The following is a 25,830-nucleotide window of genomic DNA, read 5'->3' on the forward strand; positions in this document are numbered from 1 at the left end:
GATCTGTGAAGCATTCAATAGGTGAGGCCTGTGCTACCAGAGAGACCCTTTCTGCTACATTTTCCTTCCCCACCCCACACACACACTTTCATCTGCAATTGACTGGCACAGTATAGCTGAGGCTTCATCTTGAAACCCAGGCACTCTCAGGGGAATGCTTTAGACTAGGATTACCAACCACTGGTGATCAGGACAATCCCAAATGCTGTGACCACCCCTTGTGTAAGTGACATTCCATATTTGATGGCGGCTGTCCTATGACCTTTATCCAACTTGGAGTCTCAGCAAGCCAGGGTTGTGAGTTCAATTCTTGACGGGGCCATTTAGGGATCTGGGGCAAAAAATTGGGGATTGGTCCTGCTTTGAGCAGAGGATTGGACTAGATGATCTCCTGAGGTCCCTTCCAACCCTGATATTCTATGATTCTATGATTCAATGCAACAACGTAAAAGTTCATTCACTAAGTGTGATTTTGTACTATGAATAAAGCATCCAGGGTATAGTCTCTTAAAGATGCATTTTTTGTAGTAGATCTTTATTTCCTTAAAACTTAGGAAGGTCACCTTAGCATCGTTGTCGATTCTTGCAGTTTTAGTGCACCTCTCACAATGTGGCGTTTGAGACTCTCCTCTTTTTTCATTTCAAAAGGGTTCTTGCCCTTAGCCTTGGAGAGAGAAAGCTTGAAACCATGAACTCAGCTAACCTGAAGGAAGGCCAAATGTATTTTATTTTTTTAAAAGTCTTATGGTGGTTTTAGGCCTGTCTCGTGCCCTAACTCATGATTTGTTGAAGGCTTGGAGTAGCGCTGCCGGTTTTGGTTGGATGTATTTCTGGAGGTTTCACTACATGACACAATCTCTAATTAAAGATTCATCTTTAATTCCTGGAGATTCCAGGACAATCCTGGAGAGTTACCAACCCTAGCTTGGGGTAAGAGTGCTGCCTCCGCAAGGGAGGCGGGGAAAGCGCCTGAGAGGGTCCAAGGGACTGGGAAGGGAGCAGGGAGGCGGACAGTCCCCGGGCTTGGATCCAGGCAGGAGCGGAGTTGAAGGGGATGGGTAGGCGCTAGGGGACAGCCTTGCATAGGATGAGGAGAGGGGAGGAGCAGGTGGGGGCGTAGGGAATAGGCTTTCCCTACTACGCATGCTCGCACCTGCCGCCGCCTCCTCCCGCCGCGGGTCGCATGCGGCACTCAGGGGACGGGTGCACCAGGCCGCTGTTAGGGGCTGCGCGCCTGGGGAGCGGTAGCTGCGGGGCCATGGGGCTGGCGGAGGGGAGCTCCAGCTGGGCGCTCCTTCCCCCTCCGCAGCGAGCGTAGCCGTCGCTTGGGGCAGAGCCGTCCCTTCCCCCGCCCCGGCCATTGATGCAGCTGCCGCTGGGCGGCGGCGGTGGCGCGCGCCGCAGAGGGGCCGTTTGATTCCGGGCTGGTAACTGTCGGTACCGGCCGCTGCCCGTAGTCGGGCCGAGGCCTGGGGCCGCCCCCAGTATGCGATGGGGAACTGCTGGGCGCAGTGGTGCTGCGGCCTCTTCTTGCGGAGAGAAGCAGGGCGGATCCAGCGAGGCGGAGGGTAAGGCGGAAGGAGCAGCCCCCTGGGGCGGGGAGGCGCCGCATCGGGCTGGCTCCGCCCTGGCGCGGTCGTTACCCCGCACTCCCACCCCCGGGACCCCGCGGGGCGGAAGGGCCTGGCGGCTGCACGGCGACTTACCGGTAGAGGGGAGGGCGCTGGGCGGGCTGGTCTGTTCCCTCCCTGAGGTGGGGCCGACCCCGGGTTGAGCCGGGGGGGCAAATGTGCCGCTGGCAGGGCAGGACGCGGGGCCTGGCACGGGCGGGGTGTACCTGGGAAGGGTAGAGGGAGGCTGCAGGGGGAGAGGGGAGGGGACTCGGTGAGGTGCCAGGTGTCGCTGTGGCCTGGCGGAAGCTCTGGGAGGTGACCCCGCACCATGCCGAGGGCCTCCAGCCTGGACAGAATCCCACTGAGTGAAACCATTTCTTACGGCCACCAGCTGGCTGGTCTGTTAAGCCTCTATCATACCTAGGGGTGCTAAAACTCACCTAACTTGTGTGAGCCTCGGTTCCCGCTTGTTGAGCTAGCTGGTTTCCTCCTTCCTCTAAAGAGGTAATGGGAGAACTCGACACCCACGGTTTCAACTTGAAGTCTTAGCAAAACCTTGTGGAAAGCCTGAGGAGCTTGTCTACATTTGAGATGCTGCAGTTGTGCCCCTGTAGTGTTTCATTGTAGACGTTACCTGCACCAATGGGAGGGCTTCGCCCATCGGTATAGGTAGTCCACCTCCCTAAGAGGCGATAAGAATTCTTCCATCGACCTAGCACAATCTACACAGGGACTTAGATCAGCTTAACTATGCCACTCAGGGGTGTGTATTCTTCATGCCCTTGAGCAATGTAGCTTGGTTGATCTTATTTTCTAATGTAAATTAGCCCTAGGACTCTAATGCTACTTATGAAATTAAACTGAAAACTTTCTATTGGGAATTGGATCCTTCTGGTACTTTCACAAGGTAAATCCTTTGTTCTCCTGCAGTAATTATGACCCCGGGAATAAAAGTAATCTCTGGTAAAGGTGATTTAGCAGTGTCCAGAGAGGGTGTGAATTTAGAATTCTGACATATAGTTCCCAAGTGCCCCTTTGACTGCACAGCTACCATTAGTTTTCAGTAAATTCTTGGAATGCATTGGGGGCAGTTTTTTGTTTCAGAAAGTGGAGGAAGTAACCAGGGAGACAGCCATTTTAGACATGATTCTGACCAGCAGGGAGGAACTGGTTGTGAATGTGATGGTGGAAGGTAGTTTGTGTAAAAGTGATCATGATTTGACAGATTTCATGATTCAAAGGAAATTAAGGAGAGAGCAGCAAAATAAGGACAGTGGACTTCAAAAAGGCAGAACAAACTCAAAGACCTGCTAGGTAAGGTCCCATGGGAAGAAAATCCCAGGTGATAAAGGAGTTTAGGAGGGCTGTGAGTTTCTCAAGGAAACAGTATTAAAGGCACAACAACTGCAAACTATCCCAATGTGAATGAAAGATCCATATTGGCTTTTTACTATTTTTCATATCAGGAGCTCTTTAATGCACTGAAAATCAAAAAAGAATCTTACAAGAAGTAGAACTAGGGATGAATTGCTAAGGAGACATATAAAAGAATAGCACAAGCATCTCGGAACAAAAAAAAAGGCCAAGGTACAATAAGGCCTTGTCTACACTGACAAGTTTCTGCACAACAAGTTATACCACTTTTATTCGGGGTATGCCTACACTGGAAACTTCAAAGCTCTGCTGTGGGAACGCTCCCGTGGCAGCACTTTGAAGTGCAAGTATGGTCGTGCGTGAGCGAGCTCTCCCAGCGCTCCTGGTAATCCACCTCCACAAGGGGATTAGCTCCCAGCACTCAGAGCCTGTCTACACTAGTGCTTACACCTAGCAAGGGACGTAAAAGGCAAAAAGAAGAGCTTCTTTACATACATTAGGAGCAAGAAAAAGATGAGGGAAAGTGTAGGTCCTCCACTTAAGGCTGGAAGGAGACCTAATACAAGATGACATCAAGAATGCTGAGGTGCTTAATGCCGGTTTTGCTTCAGTTTTCGTGAAAAAGGTTAATGATGAACAGATGCTAAACACAATTAACGTTTATGCAAGCCAATGTCAGGAAAGAATGGGTTAAAGAATATCTAGATAAGTTAAACATACTCAAGTCAGGGAGGCCTGATGAAATTTGTACTTAAGGAACTAACTGAAGCAATCTCAGAACCATTAGCAGTTATCTTTGAGAACTCATGGAGGATGGATGAGTTTCCAGAGGACTGGAGAAGGACAAACCTAACTTTAAAAAGGGGAACAATGAGGACCTGGGAATTATAGGCCAGTCAGGCTAACTTTGGTACCTGGGAAGATACTGGAACAAATTATTAAACACTTACTTTGTAAGCACCTAGAGGATAATAGGGTTATGAGGAATAGCCAGTCAGCAAGAACAAATCATGCCAAATCAGCCAAATCTTCTTCGACAGGGTTACTGGTCAAGTGGACGGAGAAAGAGTAATTGTGATATATCTTGATTTTTAGTAAGGCTTTTGACACAGTTCCCACATGATGTTCTCATAAGCAAACCAGGGAAATGAAGTGTAATGAAATTACTATAAAGTGGGTGCACAACTGGTTGAAAGACCATGCTCAAAGAGTAGTTATCAATGGTTTGCTGTCAAACTGGGAGGATGTATCTAGTGGGACTCCGTAGGGGTTAGTCCTGGATTCAGTACTGTTCAGTATTTTCATCAGTGACTTGAATAATGGAGGGGAGAGCGTGCTTATAAAATTTGCAGATGACACCAAGTTTGGAGGCGTTGCAAGCACTTCAGAGGAGAAGATTAGGGTTCAAAATGACCTTGACAAATCGGAGATTTGATTTGAATTAAACCAGGTGAAATTTAGTAAAGACAAGTGCGAAGTGCTGTTCTTAGGAAGGAAAAATAAAATGCATAACTATGAAATGAATAACTTTGGCTAGTACTGCCAAAAAGGATCTAGAGGGATTCTAGTGGATCACGAATGAGTCAGCAGTGTGATGCAGTTGTGGAAAAGGCTAATATCATTTTGGGGCATGTTAACAAGTGTTGTATGTTACCCATGAAAGTAATTGTCCCACTGTACTTTGCACTGGTGAGGCTTCAACTGGAGTACTGTGTCCAATTCTGGGCACCACACTTCAAAAAAGATACGAATCAATCGGAGAGAGTCCAAAGAAGAGTAACAAAAATACTAAAAGTTTAGAAAACCTGACCTCTGAGGAAAGGTTTAAAAAAAAACGAACTAGACACATTTAGTCTTGAGAAAAGAAAACTGAAGGGGGACCTGATAAGTCTTCAAATATGTTAAGGGCTATTATTATTATTTATTATTAAGAGCATGTTAATCATTTGTTTTCCATGGCCACTGAAGGTAGGACAGGAAATAATGTGTTTTAATCTGCAGTCAGGGAGATTAAATCTTAAGAAAAATGTTCTAACGATAAGATAGTTAAGCACTGGAATAGGCTTCCAAGGGAGGTTGTGGAATCCCCATCCTTGGATTTTTTTATTTTTTTTTTAAGAACAGGTTGGGCATGCACACCTGTGCATGCGCGCACACACTCCCCCAAATTCAATAGCTTTAAACTGACTTGGAGTTTAGCTTGATCAAAAGTTAAAACATTTTATGTTTTTATCAACATTTTGAACAACTGTGGCTATTGGTTGATCAAAAACTCTACTGTGCTTGTATTTAGAAAAAAGTTCATAAATTAATAAACTGACTGTTCAAATTTGTGTTCTTTTGGGGGTCTTGATATCTGCAACGTAAGCCAAATATGAATCAATTAGCAGCTGTAAAAATCTAAGTGTAGTCTGTGGGGGAAGGTCTTTAATATATTTCTATAGATATTTAATAAATATTTGCCTTTAGTATATGCTGAACAAATATTTTGCCCAAAGATTAAAAATAATCACCTCTCTGCTGATATCCAACATGAAAGCTTTCAGTCTAGAAAGATTTATTTTTTCCAGTAAGATATGAGCAACTGAGAAAGGGAAAGGCGTTAGAAAGTTGTGAATCTTGTAGATGTTTCATAGAACTGCGGGTGGGGAGAGAGAATATTATGGTATAAGTTGAGACGGTTTAGGAATTCCGAAGACCTCTGTAGCAAATGCTGTGTAAAGTGAATGTTAACTGATAAAATTGGCAGAAATCCCAGGTTCCAAACCATACTGTTAATGTACACAGATCCATACTTATGGGATCTGATGCTGCTCTCGTTGAAGGTAATAGTAATCACTTCTGGGAGAAGGTTCAGCATCTCTGAGGAAATTAGTGCTTCACCTTCATTGTTGTATGCAGTGAGGTCTCTAACTATAAAATTGGAGAGATCTCTTGTAATACTATTTACTTTGCACTTTAGTGCATTTATATATGAGGCTTGCAAAGCACTTCACAGACACTAATCTAATTTGAATTTATCTTTTTATGAAATTGCAAATTGTATGAAATTTTAAAATAAAATTGCAAATTGTATGAAATTTTAAAATAACTTTTTAGCAAAATGTCTACTATATGAATTACTGTAGTAATTGAATTCTCAGTGGGAACAACAAGAAAGGTTGCTTAAGCTGCCTGCTAAGCTACAGAATTTGGTCCTTTTTAACATTACCATTTTTAATTGTGTCCTGAAACAAATTTCTGTTAATATTGCTCTTCAAATAAAACTTAATGTCTGTGGCCTCCAGCTGTAATTAAAAAATAGGTCAGGTCTAGTTTGTCCCTGTCCTCAATCATAAGCTTTTTCTCTTTGCTCCTAGAGAGATCACATCGTTCATAAAAGGCAGCTGTGGGGAATAAGTATAATTGGAGCTCCTGGCATTCTTTTGCTGTCATTTCCATGATAAGATTAAAGTATAAACATTTTTATCACTTATTTAAAAAACAAAATCAGTTTAAATTTTTTTGAATAACTTTCCATATGTCCATGTTCTTGCATATCTAATTTTATTAACAAGAATTTAATATAAAAACCCCCCTGCATCAGTACTTAAATAGGATTGTATTTAGCTTATTTACTCCTTCTGTGGAGTGTAAATGTGAACCCTGTATGTCTTTTTCCTATACAGTATTTTGTCAACTTTAAAGGTTTAATTGGCTAACCTGTAATGTCAAAAAGGTCATGATTTTGTATGAGCTGCAAGAGATGGAGAAGTGAAGCAATACTGTAACCTTTTCTTTTAAAAGTTCTTTCAAGAAAATAATCAAATGTATCCATATTTAAATATAGAATATCATAACATAATATACATATGCACACTAATGACGTACTAATCTATTCTTTAATTTCAGCTCAAGTGAGACAAATGGTAAGGGGTGATGAAAGCAACATTTTCCCCACTCCTTCCTTGTTCACTCTGGGCCCTACCCTGAGAGGTGCCCAGTGCCCTCATGTCGTCCATAACCTTAGTGGGATTTCAGGGCACTGAGTTCCTCAAAGGATAAGGCCCACACTTATCATTTCTGTAAATAAGAGGGAGCAACAGAGCCAAGTGACACAAGATGCTTCTTCTGTTGCTTTTTATCCATCCCTTTAGACCAGTGGTTCCCAAACTTGTTCTGCCGCTTGTGCAGGGAAAGCCCCTGGTGGGCCGGGCCAGTTTATTTACCTGCCCCGTCCGGAGGTTCGGCCGATCGCTGCTCGCACTGGCCGCGGTTTGCTGCTCCAGGCCAATGGGAGCTGCTGGAAGCGGCGCGGGCCAAGGGACATGCTGGCTTTCCCTGCACAAGCGGTGGAACAAGTCTGGGAACCACTGCTTTAGACAATTATTCAATTTAAAACAGGAGGTATGCATTCTGGAGACCGTTTTCAAACATGCTGCTATTGTGAGCTGAAAATGAAAGCAACATGGGGGAGCAATTTAAATGGCTTGGGAGATTTTTTGTTTTCTTTTGGTTTTTTGGTAAAAACAAATCATTAATCTGAGTCTTTTTAAAAATTATTTGGAAACTTGTGCTATTGCAACTGTAGATTAAAACTTAACAAACTAAATAATAATGAACTGAATCATAAATACAGTTTTTAAAATGCCACTACTGGTAGGGTATGTTTCTTGAATTTTGCAAAGTTGGTATTGGCAGAAATCAAAATTGAAAATTAAGAAGCTGATTCTGGAAACACTTCAGGTGCATGACTATGCTCGTGAATAGTCCCACTGACTTCAGTCGGCCTGCTTGTGCTTAAAGTTTAGCTTGTGCCTGAGTGTTTACAGCATCAAGGCAAACATTGTATTTTTAGTTAAACAAAAAAAACTTCCTGAGTGGCATAAAATCTTTTACTTCAAAACAAAATTGCTTCCATGTTAACTATGAAAAGTTATTTAGACTTTAATGTTAAACTTAATGTGAACTTTTTTAAACATACAGGCTGAAAATTTCAAAAACAGAAGGCTAAAGTTAGGCGTATAAGGATTTTCAAAGTCACTGGAGTAACTTAGGGCCCATTGATTTCTAACTGCAAACCCTGATGGAGGCATGTAACCTAATTAATTTGTTTTCCTTCAATATTCTGCCTTCAGTGTGGTCAACATGACAATTATGTTGCTGATACTTGGCTGAGGAATCTGCCTCTTAAGGGCTGCACTCATGGGTGAGAGCTGGGGGTGGGGGTGGGTGGATCAATTACACTTTTTTTTGTATGCAAAAAAAAAAAAAGTGGGGTTATGTGGAGTTCTGGGCTGCAGCATATTGTGTGTTCTTTCCAATCCAGTAACATCACTCAAGGAACTGGGCTTTCTTTGGGCCCTCCCAGACTTGTTACAGTCCATTGGGCTTGCTGTAACATAGCTGTTTTCTCACAACCCTGGGAGACCATTCCATAGCCTAGTACATCTCACCAGTCTGGAAGTTTTCCTAGTGTCAGCCTAAATTTTTCTTTTCTTAATTTCACCATTTCTTTTTTAAAGGTGTGGTGTGTGTGCACATGTGCTCTTTCTCTGTGGTGCAGAACATTTTGGGAGCTGAAGGTCTAGAAAAGCTCCTCTAACAATGAATAAGAGCAGTCACGGTTGGGTTACCCTGGAAGTTATTTCTGGACAGAACAGTAGTTTTTATTTACGCCTGTGCTAGAATTTATAATATATTGATACAACCATACCTAAATCAGCAGTGGTCTGCTATTTGAGAGCCTATATTCTGACTTAAGGGGTGATAGCCTGAAAAAAAAAAGTCTTGGTTGAAAGTCTTGGATAAACTTCAAATTATTCTCGCCTGACTCATTACTTTGGAGTGGAGAACCTCCTTAAGATATACTTAAGTCAGTCAGTGAATCAAAGAAAGGCTTGGGTTTCTGTAGTTGCTATGCGCAACCACCGTCTGCCAAAAATGCATTTGGTTCCCAAACTGTGGTCCATGGAGAACTGGCAAGTCAAATGGTGCTGGTTTACCAACTTGTTTTTTGATGCTTTTTTGGATAAATCAGTAATCTTTCTGCAAAAACAAGGGATATAAAATGTTAGCCCCCTAGCTACATCAGTAAACAGTCAAAGAATGACACTCTACAAGCTGGCATTTGTTACATAGAACACAGCTAGCAGGCATAATGGGTCATACATACCATGAGCAATGAGTTTTTCAGAGGCTGGCCAGAATCATCTGTCTTGAGGGAAATAGGCAAAATGTACTAAAACTGGTTAACACAGTGTAAAAATAAAAATGCTCAATGGCAGCAAATGCAAAGCGATCAGCATCCTGATGCATAAACTCCTTTCCCAGTGAAGGAGTAATTCTTTTTACACCTTCCAATTTGAAAAAAAACATTTTTACATCCTCAGACGCAAGTATTTTTCACACTCCAGTTTGTCTCCCCTGTAATATAGTGCATCAGTTAATATATAGCTCAATTAATAATTGACGATAATAAATTGGCTTAAGCCTTAACATTAAAATGAACTCACAATGGCTTTTGAAGTATTTTGCTCTTGAACCGCTTCTAATTTTCTAATTAAAATGGTACTGATGTAACTATCAGACCTGATTTCATTGTGTCATAAATAATTTTTAGAGTATTTTGAGAAGATATTTGACCTATAGAACTACTAACCTGCAATGAAATTATGGGTTTATTTTCTAGATCAAAGTATTTTAGAACATGTTCAACTGGAGAACACTTCACTATAGAGGTAAGTACTTTTTTTCCTAAGCCTGGAAAACCTTTTTTAAACATTGCACCCCAACCAGACTTTCTGGCACTTGTCATTGTTTGCGTAAAATGGAACCTCTTAACACTATATCAGACTAAAGCACTAAGTGAATCATGAAATAGCAATTGTCTTGCCACTTCTCTTGGTCAAGTAAAAAGACTTAGGCATGTCAGTATTCTAAACTGTAATGCATAGAGGAATCAAAGTATTAGTTTTCTGTGCCCTGTCCAGCAACAGATGAGACAGTAGCAAAAATTCTCAAGTCCTGACTTTACTACAGCTTCCACTACTGCTATACTGGGAGTGAAATGTATCACATTTTTGCCATTATAAATGCATCCTAATTTAGTCTGCTGGATCACAGAATCTGATCTGATCTCTCAAGATCCACCAACTGTGAAGGGTACTCTGTGTTGACAGGAAAATCCTGACTGTCAAGCAAGGAAGCGTCTCTATAGTTGCACAATCAAAGACTATCAGTTTAGCTAAGGGCAGAGTCTGTCACTTGCCTAATCTGTCAGCTTCATGGGAATAACAGAGTTGAGTGTGTTCATAGAACATGTCAATATAGCACACATGCCCTTGTCCCAAGAACTTGAGGATAGCTCTTTCCTCAAAGATGGAACCTGGCATTGTTGGGAATAAATTTGTAGTAGCTACAATTGCTACCTTACTTGGTTGTCAGCAAGGGAAATAGAAGGTTATGTGGACAGAAAAATCTCCCCTTCTGCAGCATAAATCTGTCTGTGAGTGTTCCCTGCAGCAGCAGACTGATAGTGGAAAGACGGTTCTGTCCTTTTCTTAACCTCCGAGGTGGCTTAGACCAGTTTCTCCCTTCCCATTTATAGTAGTTATTCTGTACCTTATAGGAACTCCTACAGGCTGTGCTGCCCACTGATGCTAGTAGATTGACTCCACTAAAGATGTAGGAAACAGCGCTGGATGGCTTCTGTTGGTTTTATTTTGGTCTTTGTGATAGGTCAATCTACTGCAGTGGCTTGTGCAACTTATAAGGCTGCATATATTTTGAATTCAGCCTTCTGTGCTTAGATCCCTTTTTAAAGCACCCTGATGTTTTTATGGGCTCTTATTCCTTGATATGCAAAGTTGTCTTCTTGCTTAGAATCCTGGCTTCTGTTTCAAGTAACTGATTATTCCACCTGAATTTGTTACAGTATATCCCCAAAGTGGAAAGGGATGAATCAAGGTGTCTCTGGGGAAGAGGTACATCTATGCTGCAGCTTTTCAGGAGGCAGGTTGTGGGAGGGGAGTCTGGGACCATGTTAGGATCCATAACTGGAAGAGAGGATTTTCCATCTTTGGCTGAGGAAAGCTTGTATTTATTTCTTAAGAGATGTCAACAGTGCCTAGAGCTTTTGTATAGGCAATTTATTTGTTTTTATAAGTTAAAATAAACTTCATCATTTTTGCCCTCTGAATATTTTTTCAGAAAACATGTCATGAATTTCATTTGTTTTAATATTTTAGTGTTAGAGGTAGTTTGCATTACAGCTTTTGGCTTTGGTGCACTTTTATACTAATATACAGTACTTCCGTGTCTGTAGTGCCTGTGACTGATAGTTTTACGGCTCTTATTCATATCAGAATACATGACTGAGAGAATTCATCAGTCATTAACTAATAAAACCATAAATTATCCTCCCAACAGAGTTGCTTGGGCACTGTATAATATCAAATGCAACAAAACTTTTTATTCTAACTCTTATCCTCTTAATTATTACATTCTGTGTAGAAGAAAACAACTTACAAGCAATGTTTGTAGGGAAGCTGGTCACACTCCAAAAGCAATAGCTCTTCACAAAGTAGAAGATTTGATAATTGAATATTATTGTCTTCAGCTTTAATTGGAGCAGCGTTTCCACAAAATATGCCTAATAGGTAAAGCTGTTGTAATTATGCTGATTTTTATGTGTTCATTGAAGTGCGGTGTTTGTATCACAATGTCTGCTTGTCAGTAACCTTGTATACTCTGTTGTTTTTCTTTGCAGTTTGAGAATCTAGTGGAAAGTGATGAGGTAAGTACTTGGGTTTCACAGTACAGCACTCAGTAATTCAACACACTTTCACACTTCTGTTTGTAGTCCCAAGATCCACATCTTGCTAACCCTTCTGGCTACAGCTAACTTCTGCATTGGTCTCTTCATAGAAGAGTTGCTGGTATTTCTTTGACGCTATCAGAGCTTGATTTTCTTCCTCTAGGATAGTAGTAAATAATATTCCTCTGGTTGCGGGGGATGAAGAGAAGTGGGGCTGCAAAGGGAAGTGCAGGATTATTATAATGGGAATTATGAAAAAAATTATACATGATAAAAGATTCAGTCTTTAGGTATATCCTACATAAGAGTAGGAATACTTGGCTAACTGTAATCTTTTTGATAAAAGCATTTTGATAAAAGCACAAACATTCCCCATTCCCCAAAATTGAGTAGTGGCAGTACAGCATGCTTTTATACAGAGAATTTGAGTTTGGCACCTGAACTATTATAAGCTCTAACTTGAACTGGTAAAAGCGCTGTAGTCAGTGTCTTTAGTCCCATCTAGGAATGTGTGCATTGGAGTTACTCTTTGGTAATGCTCCCCTTCATTTCTGAAGCCTAACACAAGGAAGTAGTTCACCAGTGCTACAGTTTGTTGCTTTCAGTCCATGCTTCATTGCAACTTAAGGTTTTTGAAGGAAAGTAGTAAAGAGAGGATTTCTGTGTCAACAAGCCTCTTTTCCCAACTCCCTGGCAACTCCAAAAAAATAAAAATAAAGACACAATAAATACCATTCGGGAGGTACAGTTATAGAACTTCTCAGGGACCTGGAGGGAGGTGAACTCTGTCCATGTGACCCAAAATGCATTTGAAGACATGGCACAAGAGTGAAATTACTGCATATAGGGCATACAGACTACACTTGCTCTGCTAGTTTTTGCTATCTAAGAATGAACTTGTTCAGATTTTGGTAGTGCAAAATTTAAATAGTAACCCTTACTGGTCTCTTTTGCACCTTCAATAAACAGGATTGGCATCCCTTGTGGTTCCAATGTCTGTACATAAGCAGTAATCTACAAGGTGTAGGTTTATAATGGATACCAGCACAGTTCAAGTGTTCTGAGGAACTAGGTCAAAAGTGGCATTTTTCAACCATCTGTGAAGTGCAGATAGTTCTGTGACTGCTGCTTAGAAGTGTCCTTGCACAATGGCTTTAAAAACGTTCTTTAAAAAAAATGTGGCATGTGTCAGTCACTGGCTTCTGAACAGCTCACCAGTTTTCTCAAATGGAAAATTGGAAAATGGACTGCTTCTGGCATGGCTTAGTGTTTTTTCTTGTCAAGTTTTTAAAAAAAGAATTATAGACCTTTCTAAAATTAATCTAATAGGTTCTTTAGTGCCTCTTGAGGGCTAGTAGCCCTAGAACTTGACAAAACTTGTACACCATTTTGACTGGAGCAAATCTCTCTCCTGGGGTACTGCAGTAGTTGGCTTCACTGCCCAGCCTCAGGAAAGGTGTTATGCTGGACAAACAGCAAAGGAAGAAGCCAAAAAAAGAAAATTTGCTTCTGATGCAATTCTTCCCTCATGAAATTCCTAGGCAGAAATGTGTGCCTTTCAGTGACTGAGGGCAAGTCTACACTTAAAAAGTTTCAGCTGTGCTGCTGCAGTGCTTTAGTGAAGAGCTTCTCCCGTCGGCATAGTTAATCCACCTCCATGAGAGGCAGTAGCTTTTTTGATGGAAGAAGCTCTCCCGTTGACCTAACGCTGTCTACGCTGGAGGTTAGGTCAATATAACTGCGTCGCTCAGGAGTGTGGATTTTTCACACCCCTGAATGACGTTATACCAAGTTAAGTTTATAGTGCAGACTGACCTGAAACAAAGACCCAAGTTGCTGAGGTCACCTCCTCCCAGGCTAACGCAGAATGAGGTAAACATATCACTGATCTGGTTGGTACAGAGTAGAAGATTCTGGTGCTGTATCCAAGCCAGACCAGAATATGAAAACATGAAAGTTGCTGTCTGGGCAACACAGTGGGGGAATGCCAATTCAAGTTTTATGCAGTTCTCTCACCCTGCTTGTACATAAATTGGCTCAAGCCACAAACCATGCCAAAGGACCAAAATAGGCCTCACAACTTCACTTCCGAACAAGCATGTGCTGATGATGATGGACAATATGTTGGCCAGTCATGTCAGCAAACACGGAGGTCCCTAGGTCCAAAACGCTTCAGAGGGAAACTAATGTGTTTTTCACATGGGCTGAAAAACACCCTTTTCCAGCAAGAGTGCTTCACGTCTGGGAAAAGGGTGACATAAGGGGAGACTAGCTAAGCTGACAGACTAGGAAGAGTGGAATCTTCACCATGAGGTCTTCAGGAATCTGAAGTTTTTCAGGCAGCAGCTATGGAGCTCTCTTCATCCATGGACAGTACCAAAGTTGCCCAGGTTTTACTCCTGGATAAAGAGCAAAGGGTGGTAATAAGTTGTGCTATTTAACAAATGGCCCATCAGCCTGCTCTATATGTCCCATGTAGTTTCTGCATGTTGCTGCCTATCATGTAAAAGGGAAAAGAGGGTTGGGGGAGAAACCTAATCCCACAAACTCTTTAATGGCCAAAACAAGCTGGACACCATAAGAGAGGACCTGCCTTGTGATCTACCTATACAAGAAATACCCTCCTTTCACAGGCTGCCAGCATTCTATCACAGTGCAGACAGGCTGAGACTAGCTGCCTGTTACTCAGAAAGGTGAAGATGGAAAAAGAGGATGCTTGTAGCTCATTCTGTTGGATCTCTAATTACATTTGTGTATTGCTTCTGATCTTTAAACTTTTGTCTATGAAAGTTTGGTGGTGGTGTTTGTTTTTTTTTTTTAAATAAATGTAGATTGGTTAGTTTGTATATTAAGAAGTAGGTAATGGATTATCTTAATTACATTAATTTTATTTATAATTTAACAGGGAGAAAGCCCAGGAAGCAGTCATAGGTAAGACGTGTTTCAAGAGCTTTTTTTAGTAGCTTATGTCCTCTTCCACCATGTCAGTCAAGTTACATATGACCAGCAAAATTCATGCTGACTTTTCACTTAACTGATGCCTGAAAATTCTAATGCCAGACAGTTACCCAACTTCAGTGGATAACTGTGCACTTACAAGATATTAATACTTGTAGTGGTAATTTATTTTAATATAGTTTAAAATACTTTTTAATGGAATTTAATCAACAATAAATCCTTAATTTTTTGTAACCCACCTGATTTTTATATTTAATTCTGAAATGATGAACCTACACCTTAAATCTACTAGTTTTGCAAAGTTTACATTTATGTGGCATTCACAACCACTTGGATCTGACTAAAACAGCAAATAGCACCACAACCACAGGGGGATGTTCTTCTTCACTGCCTTTGGGGCACATGAATAGACTGTGCCGTGAGGATGATAGGAAGCAAGACACAGTGATCTTGAATGGGCGAGGATGGAGGGTCCCAGAGCTCGAGCTCCAGCCCCAGCCCAAACATCTACATAGCAATTTAAGACCCACAGGCCCAAATCAGCTGACCTGGGTCAGCCACAGCTGTGCCATGGCTCTTTTATCCCTGAGTAGTGTACCTTTAGAGTGCTCTGTGCAATTGTGGCAGCCTGTGGCTTGGGTATTGAATCTAGCACCCCAGACTCCGCAGTCAGTCACTGGAGTTTGCCTGCTGTCAGACTCTCACTGCACAGCCTGCGGGGGTCGAAAAGCCAGAGAGGCAGTGGCAGAAGAGGACAGAGAGGGAATGCAATGGAGGAAGATCATCCTAGGAAGCAGGTCCAGGCCCAGGTTTGGCCAAGGTAATTAAGGACCTTAGGTAGCTTTCCCAAGACTGATCCTCCCCTTCTCCATGCTTGAGAGTGAGGGTAAAGAATACAATAAGGAGGGCTGTAGAGAGGTCCCAGTTTCGTGGAGGTGGGGAGGCAGGGTTAGAGGTCCTGGACTGGTTCTGGAGGTGGGGAAAGGGAAAGGTCCCAGTTTCTGGGTGGGGTGGGGGGACAGTCACTATAGCTCTAACATTCACAAAAGTGTATCTAAAATTCACCACAAGCATTCAAAGTGCTAGGCTCGACCCCCTACCTGTATTTACCTTTGGCACTGGCAGCTGATCCAGGCAACATCCTTAATTTTTTTCATAAACACCCCTAAAAAATCTCAAAGCAAGGTTGGCATCTGAGTCAATAGAAGGACTTCAAATAAATCAGTATAAAGCAACAATTTTTTTTCGGTAGTCTAGAACAAGATATTTAAGATTTTTCTGAAGTATCCTTCTAAATTTTAAAAGTTTCAACTTCTTTTAAAGGCTATGACACTTGGCTTTTCTTTTCCTCACAGGTATTCAACTTTGTTCACAGTGTAGATATTTTCTAAAAGTATATTTCAGTGATTATGCATAAAAATATTTTTAAACTTAAATGCGTGTTAGTAAATTAATTGAAGGTAGATCTGTATAATATACAGCAAGATTGCTGATGTTTGAGTTTATTAAACATATACTTTATTTAAACTACTGATGCAAAGTTAAAAGCAAGTGGCCTTTATTTAGGCATACAAAGATAAAACAATGCAGAAGCTTTGTCTGCATTTCCTGTACCTGACTTTCATAAATATCTTGCCTTTTTAAACCTGTAGCTTTGGGTTTTGTACTTTAGGTCAGTTTAAAAAAAAAAAAAAAAACTCCCCTTCTAACATCCCACAAAAATTAGTTTATTGACAAACATTCCACTAGTTGTGGCGGAAAATCTGGACCACGGACAAGGTTCCAGTGAATTCTCCACTGCTCTATAATCCTACAGGCTTATACCACTCACTCAATCTTAACTTGGTCCCCTAATATTTGCAAAAGTATATACAAAAGTTACAATAACAAGTTCCTAAAATTATAAAATCTTTCTATTCCATGAATTAGTATCCAGCATGCTATAACATTTAATATATCCTGCAACATTATCACTTGATTCTGCAACTTCATCGGACGCCGTGTTGGCACAACAACTTGTCTTCAAGAGTGGGACCTTGCTCCCTGTGAAACACAGTGTTCATTGCTTAGTTGCTACATAATACAAAGTGCACATACGTTTACATAATTTTAATCAACATGAAACAGATCTTCCATTCCAGTTCTTTAATAAAAACATTGTTCTGCTTCTCCTACACTTTGATCTGAGAGAATATTTTGAGCTCTGATATAACTTCAGTTACCCGGGACTACTTCCCTTTTGAAATCTTTACTACGTATTAAATAATGTGTAATAAAAATATGTCCAATATTTCTATTAGAGATTAGAAAAAGGGGACATAATTAAATAGGATGGGACAGCAGTGAGTGAAAGGTCATACTGCACTGAGAAATTAGTTGGAATCTTTCAATCTTAATTTTGAGGCTTTTATCCTTCTCTTAAAAGGGGCATAATTTTTATAAAGGGTGAGTTCTTTTTTGGGGGAACGCGATTTCATTTAAATACACTTAAATCACATTGCCTTCAATAAAATGTGTTTTCGTGGGGAATATATCTGTGTATGTAGAGATAAATAGTAATGCTTGAAAAGCTGGGGTGTAAATGTACCTTGCTGTGCATTAACTGTCTGTGTGGACCACACTCTGAGTTCCCTAGAGTGTGCTTTGATCTACTCCCATTTCACTAGGGAAGATTTAATGCACAGTAACAGGGTCCACATGACAGTTAGTGCATGGCATACTAGTATTAGGTAGATTTACACCCCAGTTTGCTGTGCATTAACTGTTTGTTTAGGTAAGCCCTGTAACTTTAAACCTTGTTTTAGATATGAACTGTACTTTCAGCCTGCTCCTGTGTTTGGATTAACTGTGTCTGGCCAATCCAGTTAGAACTTCAGGTCAAAAGGCTGGCTGAACAATTTAGAATTCTAAATTAACTGCTTCCTTCTTTGCCTCATTAGTGTACTTCCATTTATTAGCCTTGTCTTATTAGTTCCCAGTCTAACTAATAATTTACTAAAGAGTGCCTCTGTTTTTTCTCCCTCTTCAGACCTCTGACGGAGGAAGAAATTGCTGCTCTGAGAGAGAGACATTATGATTCCATTGCTGAAAAACAGAGAGCATTTGATATGAAACTTCAGTCAGAGGTAGATAATTGTGATGGTTCTATGACTTGGATAATTTTATGATTAGAAATAATGGCCTATTTAAAAATAAAGCAAAACAAGTTTTAACTTGTGGCAAATCATTGTTCTTGCATTTATCAGTTAACAGGATTTTTAGTTGTCCAGGTACTGTAGCTGTGCAATTAAATGTGTATGAAAGATGATCACTTAATTCTTTTACTGCTTAATTAAATGGAAAATATAATAAATAAGGTAGATAGTCCTCTGTAGAGAGCTGTTAAATTCAAACTATGCCAGCCTTTTTCCTTTGGAAAGGAAAAAATGTGCTGTGTATTTTATTCAGCTTATTTAGTGGAGAGGGGCGAAAACTTTTTTTTAAATGAAAGAACCTAATTCATCATGTCTGCTTTTAACATCATATCCCATTCACTAATTTCCATATCATATCCCATTAATTATCATCACTTCCAGATAAACACCTCTTTAAATACAAATGCATCTCATGTTTAAAACTATTTATATAATTTATATGGTCCTCGGTAAAACACCCTTATTTATTTAAAACAGCTCACTATTTTCCCAGGAGTCTTTGTTTTAATAGGGAAATGTATATCCGACTCAATTTCAATAGTTGTTTGAAAGAAGAAACTTGCAGACTCGCAATACTTTGCATATAATTATGATCAAGAAAATGGTTTCTGACTATACAGTCTGATAGTTTGCTTTTTGTTTGTCTTTTTATGAGTAACTTTTTTTCTTTTAATTTAGTAAACTTGTGTTTTTATTCATAGGAAGATAGATAGGTTCTGCTTTTGTTAACCCTTATTATTTTGTTCATATACAGTTAGCCTTACAAGAGGAGAAGTTAAGAATAGAAGAAGAGGCTTTATATGCTGCACAGCGTGAAGCAGCCAGGGCAGCAAAGCAGAAAAAGCTCTTGGAGGTGAGGGGAAAAAGACCCCAATACATATCAGAGCTTCTGTTCTATATTTTTTGTACACAGACTGTCATAGTTTCATTTATTTTCTCAGAAATAATTTCTGAGATGCAGCTTGGTTTGTAGTAGTGTCTATTTTCATGCATAGTCCCTGAAGTCTAGTATCAAGTATTTTTATAGCAGAGTAGTGCATGTGTTGCATAAAACATTTGTGCCTGTGAATAGTAGCAGTGTTAAATGCCTAGTGCCTGTTGCTATTGAGATTGGGGTCAGCTGATAACACTTAGCGTGGATGTCTTAAAAAAGAAAAATGGCTTTTTGTTTTCTGTTTATCCAGTAGACAGTTGCTGGTCTGTCTTCTGTGATACTTTGACTTCTTCATGCAAGTGTGATTATATGAATAATACTGTATTTTAACCCATACGTGTTAGTACATATATTTTTCATCTCAGTTCCTTAGCTAAAAGATGAGTATAAATTGTCTAATTATATGAAGTGTCTGTAAATTTAAAAGAACACTTAGAACTGTATGTCTGACTTTTTTCAACATCCATTTAAATGCTGTTTGTGGCAGCGGTTACGGTATGCCCAAGAGAACAAAACTTCCCAAACACAGTGTACATGTTAATTACAGACAGTTTTAAAAGCCCCTCGGTAGACTCTCTGAAGAAAGTAAAACTTATGAAAAATTAATCCCTGCAGTCAACAAGATATTAGGTCGGAGCCCATTTTAGGACTAACTACCATTCAACCTTTTCTTATTGAAAAGTTAATGCAGTAGTTCACTAAATGAACAGTGTTACCAGCAAGAGTCTGACATGACCATCATGGCCAGCTCACAGCGAATGGGACACTGTAGGGCAAAGATGAGATTTAGTTTTCTTCCGATATCAAATGTTCCCAGATCATTTCAAGATGCCTTTCTGTTCTGCATTTCTTTTCTCTTTTTTTTCCTATTATTGTGTTCTCTATTCTTTCTCAATGGGTTTTTCTCGCCTTCTGCTTTTTCTTATTCTTCTGTATTTGGTCTCTTTCAGGTCATCATCAGTAATTTTGTTTTATGCATAGGACTGTAAAAGTTCTTTGGGAGAAACCCTACCAAATGCCCTGTTCTGAAAACTGGTCTTTCTTATCCAGATCCTAGGACATATATAATATACCTTTTTGTTTTTAAACAGACTACCTTGTTGAAAAAGGTTGAATGACATTAATCGATGGGGAGGAAATTAGTTACTCTTCAAAAAGTCTCTAAATCTTATTTTTGTTTTTTTATTTAAAAATATAGTCATGTGGCTACAATTAGAAGAAACCAGTAGAGTTCTAATCTTGTTTTAGCCATCTTAAAAGCACATTTCAGGGATATGAACTCAAGTTCTGACATGGTCCAAATAAACTAGAATTCAGTTATATAAAATTCACAATCCAACTCTGCCTGCCTGAAACTCCATGCTTGCGCCAGGCATCAGTCTGTTAATTCAACAAACAGGTGAATCATTGGAAATATGGCAACATCTGAACCTGATTTTGACCACTGTTGCTTATGTTAAATACATCTTTTATAGTTCATTTGTTTCCAATAGAAATAAAGGCTAAGGTACTAAATTGAGTAGAGGTGACATAATCGAGTTCTGCAAAGCAAAACAATAATTTTGAAATACTTGCATATCCTGGGACTTACCTTCTAATTTATAGAATAAGTTTAAAGATGGATCTACTTCATAAAGTAGAAACCAAACATCCAATTTGGCTTAGTATATGTGATCCTTTCCTTCCTTCAATCCACTTTCTCTCATTCACCAAGTATCAATAAGAAATGCACTTTCTCCGTAACTTCCCAGTTCATCGCTGCATTCAGAATCTAGTTGTGCTAATACATTACATGCCAAATACTCCACAGTGGGAAAATGCTTTTGTGTCAAGAAAAGGCATTGTCATATTGGAGTTTTGTATTAAATAAAAATTTTCACTAGACCCATTCATCCCTTCAGAAGGAGCTCTACTACAGCCATGTGGTGCTTGAATGAATCTTTTGTTTTACTACTCGCACATTTTTGTCCTTTTTCTCTCCTTTATGTACCTGAGAAAATATATTTGCTACACACCAGGGCTCTAGCTACTAAAAATTAAACTTGCTCATTTCATTTCAGCTTTCAATATAATCAAAGTGAAGTCACACAGATTAATTTAATTAAATCAGTTATGAAACTGCCCAGCAGGTACCTGGATGGTCTTACATTTTTATCCCCAAATTTTTCTCTCTGGGATTGTGGGGATGGAGATGTTAGTCGTCTTAAAACCAAAAACTGTTCAAAAATGAGTGAAACCCTATGCCCATAACATATACATCTTGAGGCCATAAAAGGAATCCTATTACTAGGTTGTATCTCATTCTCAATCTGTTTACACATAAGTATACAAGGAAGGCTTTAAACTGTAGAATTTAAAGGAACCAACAAATAGTAACGTTTTTGTTCATGCAAATCAAACACTTTATCCTGGTGTAGAAATATATGTGGCAATATTCCTTGTGCTGAGGTAATGTAAAGAAATAAAATTGCTTCTCTAAAAGTAGATTTTTTTTTGTCAGATTAAAGATGTTTTCTACTGAACACATACTAAGGACTGAACAAACATCCAAATCATCATATCTCAACTGCTTTTAGAAAGTACTATGCTGAGATAAGAATAACTAAGAAGGAAAGACGCTATGGTGAATAACCATTCCTATATTCATGTTTGCAAGTAGGATGGTGCCTCATGATCACATTTCTTGTGTGCAAAATTGGTTAAAATGAAGAAGGCTCTTTCCCTTCCAGTTAGAAGGGACTGATACTGCTGTGGAGAGAATATATTCATCCTCTGAGATTAGAAAGAAAAAGTTATTTTTATCTAACACATACTTCATCTACTTAAGAATCTGTATTAATATAATCAAAGTCCTGTCTCTTTCACAGCTGAATTGGGGGAACTGGGATAACATTTTTAGGCCTTGCAGCAGGGAGGTAGTCAATCCCAGGAGGTTGAAACTTGTTTTAATATTTTTAACGATGATACGAAGGGTATTAAGTCTATTTTTTCAGAGTGATTCTTGAAAACTTCCTGATTATATAATAACTTACACTTTGTTTGGTAGCCACATAGAGTACAGAGGATTATGCAGCGAGCACCAGCAGCTAATAATGGAGAATATCAAAGGTAAGATGTGAAACAAAATACTGTTTTTTTTTATTAATGACTAGTAGTGGGGGAGTTTTCAGCATCTGAGGATGTATTTTTTCCCATCTTCCCCCAAACATGTCATTTGCGCTCTTCTCCAGAGCTTCAAGATATCTGGCTGTTTCAAGTAAGGGGATATTTTAATTCTGAAAATGCTGTTTTCCGCTCGCCACTAAAAAGTAGCCATTCTTGCATGTCGTCATCATATTTACACCCCATATAGCAAGGATAGATTGCATTCCTACTGCCATCCTCTGGAGTTACTGGAATAATGCATTCAAAATGCTATTCCAGTCTAGAGTTATGCGAGTTATCCCTTTCTCTGATGTCTTTCATGATTCAAGTTTGAAATCTGCATTATAAATGTAAGTTAATCAAACATTAATAGAATGGTGTCAGAACTTTGTGCTCTCTGCTGTCGCAAAACATTTTTTCTTATTAGCACTAGTTTGGGGAGAGGTATGTGGAAGAAATCAAAGAAACAATATTGGGAGCAAATGGGCAAAGAAAGTGAGCCACACAGCCACATTTTGAATGGATCAGAGGGGAATTATATACTTGTTAAGGAGACCAGAGAGAATATGGTTGCAGTAATCACAGTGAGAGATGAAGAGGGCCTGAACTAGTTTTAATTTTGTGCATGGAGTGCAGGAGTGGGGATTTTTGAAATACCATGGAGGAAGAAAATGAGAATTTGGATACTGGATGTATAGGGTAAATGAGAGAGGGAGGAGTCAAAGATAAACTGCCAGGTTATAGGTCTGAGATGACCGAGATGAAGGTGGTGACAGAGAATGAGGGAAGAGGAGTGGATTTGGGAGGAAGGTTCAAGGAGTCCAGTTTTAGCCATGTTATCTTACCTGCAAATTATCAAAGGAGATGTTAGAGAGCAGGGATGCAGGATTGGAAGGAAGGAGACAAATATGGAATGGATTGTAATTTTGCAACTCATCTGCATAAAGATGGTAGCTAAAACTGTGTGAGCAGACATGATTTCCTAAGGTTAACAAGAGGGTGCCCTCTACAATGCTCTGTGAGATCCCCATGAAAAGTGAGATATGAGAACCTATTGAAAGATGCTAATTCATATAGACTTTTTAAAATGGTGAACCTATAAATATGCTAGAAAACTGAAAATGCTAGGCTTTATCACTGATACATACCTCTGGATGTACCGGTAATAAGCAAAATGTTGTTTTTACAGCTCAGTGGCAGAGGAGGAGTTTGATTGTTCTTTGAGAAATATAAAGCTCCACTATGAAGCTTTTCGAAGTAGCAGTAAGTGATTTTCAAAATACATTTTGAAATTAGATGTTCTATAATTAACTGTGGAGCAAATTGTGTTTGAATATCCTTCTCCGAAGAAAAATCTCCTTGTTTTCCCACGTTTGGGTCTATATTTCTGTATAAGACAAGGTAGGAACTTCTGTTCCTCTTGGATTTTTTGATCTGTGGAGGCATCTGGAGATGTACCTCATATACCCTTCAGACAGGTGCCTATACTGTACCCAGCACTCAGTTGTTTCATCTAATAAAACGAGGTTTGAACTAGCACCCAAACTGAGCTCCTTAGGCTGACTTCTACTGGCTATCCAGGGTTTTCTAGGCACTGAAGCGGCAGTGTCCCACAGAGACATCCAGAGAACACCTAGGTGTTGCAGGAGAAGGTCCTGTATATCGGTGGTTTTCAACCTGTGGTCTGCAGATTCCTGAGGGTCCGCAGACTATCTAAGATTTCCATTCCAAATTTTTTAGGGGTCCGCAAATGAGAAAAGGTTTGAAAGCCATTGCTGTATATGGTACTCTCACCCTTGAATCAGTTCTGACCCAATACCCCCTTCGTATTAATGGACTCTGCATTGTTGGAAGCGCAGTCTCTGAAGTATTAAAAGAGTATCTGGCTGCTTGTAATTCAGGATCCCGTAGAACTCTAGAAATCCTTGTTAACCCTGGCCAGATTCCAACTTGGATAATTGCATTCTACATCTAAATCCCTGTGTAGTTTTAATTGGATACAGTATTCTTCACTGTCCTACCTTAATTGTTTAATGTTGTGAACTGTTAAAAAGCTGCTGTATGCCCTCCCAAAGGAGGATACATTTCATTACATTGGTGGATGGAAGTGATTCATCGAATAGTGATGCTGAGGCTCAATTTTAGTTAGTTTTGCAAGGTGCTTAGATTCTAAGTAAAAGTTGCTGTGGATGTGTGATAGTTTTGGCTATTAAATCTTGAACCCAAATATGTATTTGAATTAAAAACACCTTCTTGATGTAGGACTTTCATCTGATGCTACCATTCTGACACCAAACACGGAGAGCAGCTGTGACTTAATGACCAAAACAAAATCAACAAGTGGAAATGATGACAGCACTTCACTAGATTTAGAGTGGGAAGATGAAGAAGGTACTTATTCTATCATACAGTCGTGTTTGTCATACACTCTTATATAGGTCAAAAACTTTAACCATTTCAGTGACTTATGCATTGTATGCTGTTTCTTCTAAAGAAGAAAATGGCTTAAAACATTTTGAGCATGCTTTTTTAAATGTGTGCTTTATTCTCTTTTAAGATCACACTGTTGGTGAAGATGATGATTTTGTCATAGGAAGATTAGCTTAAACAAGTTTATTAGAATAACTCTAATATTTTCACCTGTCAGAGCAATGAAAACTAAGTTCCTTAGAGTCTTTAGCAAATTTGCTTCAGGTTTCAACATTGCATGGTAACCTTACTAGTAGTAAACCTGCAACAAAATATAACAGTAAAGAAATACTGCCCCCTTGTGAGCAAGTAGCATCAGAAATCTATTACTGCTGCTTGCTTTTGTTGTTACACTACCTAGGATGTAAAAATAATTAATTTAACGGGTAGGCACACGGGTATGCACTGTTTAAAGGTAAATATATTCCTTACCATTTACGTGGGGTTTTCATTCTTCACACGCAACCCAAAATGTAGTGATCTGGAGAAAATCTACGACTTCGTCTTAAATTCACTTTTGAAAGGCAGAATTTTCTTTGAGCTCTCTAAAAATATCCAGGTTCATATTTGAGCATATTTCTGTATTGGGGAATTTCTGCTGAAGTAACCTGAGCCTAAATGATGATTTTTTTGAATATATTATTAAGTACCTTGAACTTTATCCATTAGTGGATTGGCACCCAGTGCGGAGAGTAGGTTTTATTTGCTCTCCTTGGCTTGCCCCACACAGAAGGCAGGGGAAAATTGCATTTTGGACTTCCTCAAGCTTCTGGGTTCCTTTTACAGTCTTTGGTAAAGCCCACTGCTATATCCAACCAAGTGATTACAAAAGCATAGATGAACAAGGTGGGTTACATCTGAAGGGGAGGTGCAATTTTCACCAGCTATAGTTGAGGGGGGAAATGCTGTTGTGGTGACTGAAAAAATGTTGGCAATCTCCAAGCAATAAATCTAACTAGACCACAAACTTGTGGACTGCAATGGTTGGCAGTCTTCAACTGATAAAGCAGTTACAGATTAAACTGGCATTTTATTGCGACCCTTGCCAGAAACATCACTTCCATTTTGATTGTGTTGATCTCTAGCCAGCTGGCTAAATAATGGAAAATTTATTCACATATAATTTGATGAAAAATTGCCAACATTCAAAACTAAGTATTCAAGTAGTTATAATTGAGATCCCACTTTTTGCCAGTCATTGAGTGATTCTGCCAATGGTGGTATCTGGAACATATGAAAAGGGAGCGTATATTTAAAGTTGAATGTGATGGCTGATCACACTGCAACCCATATCATCGCATGGGCTCCCCAGTCGTGTTAAATCTTGAATAGAAAAAATGGCAAGGT

General features: G+C 39.7%; 1 protein-coding gene across 2 annotated transcripts in view; it reads left to right on the forward strand.

The window, feature by feature from the left end:
- Positions 1-1,129: 1,129 nt before the first annotated feature.
- Positions 1,130-25,830, forward strand: part of AP1AR (adaptor related protein complex 1 associated regulatory protein) — a 33,301-nt gene continuing 8,600 nt past the window's right edge. Inside the window, exons 1-9 of one of the 2 annotated variants that reach the window (XM_074950749.1) lie at positions 1,130-1,568; positions 9,658-9,706; positions 11,737-11,763; positions 14,690-14,715; positions 17,771-17,867; positions 18,691-18,789; positions 21,917-21,978; positions 23,204-23,277; positions 24,277-24,405. In XM_074950749.1, coding sequence (XP_074806850.1) covers positions 1,492-1,568; positions 9,658-9,706; positions 11,737-11,763; positions 14,690-14,715; positions 17,771-17,867; positions 18,691-18,789; positions 21,917-21,978; positions 23,204-23,277; positions 24,277-24,405 — 640 coding nt within the window. In that variant the 5' untranslated portion in view covers positions 1,130-1,491. The remainder of the gene's footprint in view (positions 1,569-9,657; positions 9,707-11,736; positions 11,764-14,689; positions 14,716-17,770; positions 17,868-18,690; positions 18,790-21,916; positions 21,979-23,203; positions 23,278-24,276; positions 24,406-25,830) is intronic. The other variant, XM_074950750.1, reaches the window with a different exon arrangement.

Source organism: Natator depressus, chromosome 4, assembly GCF_965152275.1.
Source record: "Natator depressus isolate rNatDep1 chromosome 4, rNatDep2.hap1, whole genome shotgun sequence".
NCBI lineage: Eukaryota > Metazoa > Chordata > Testudines > Cheloniidae > Natator > Natator depressus.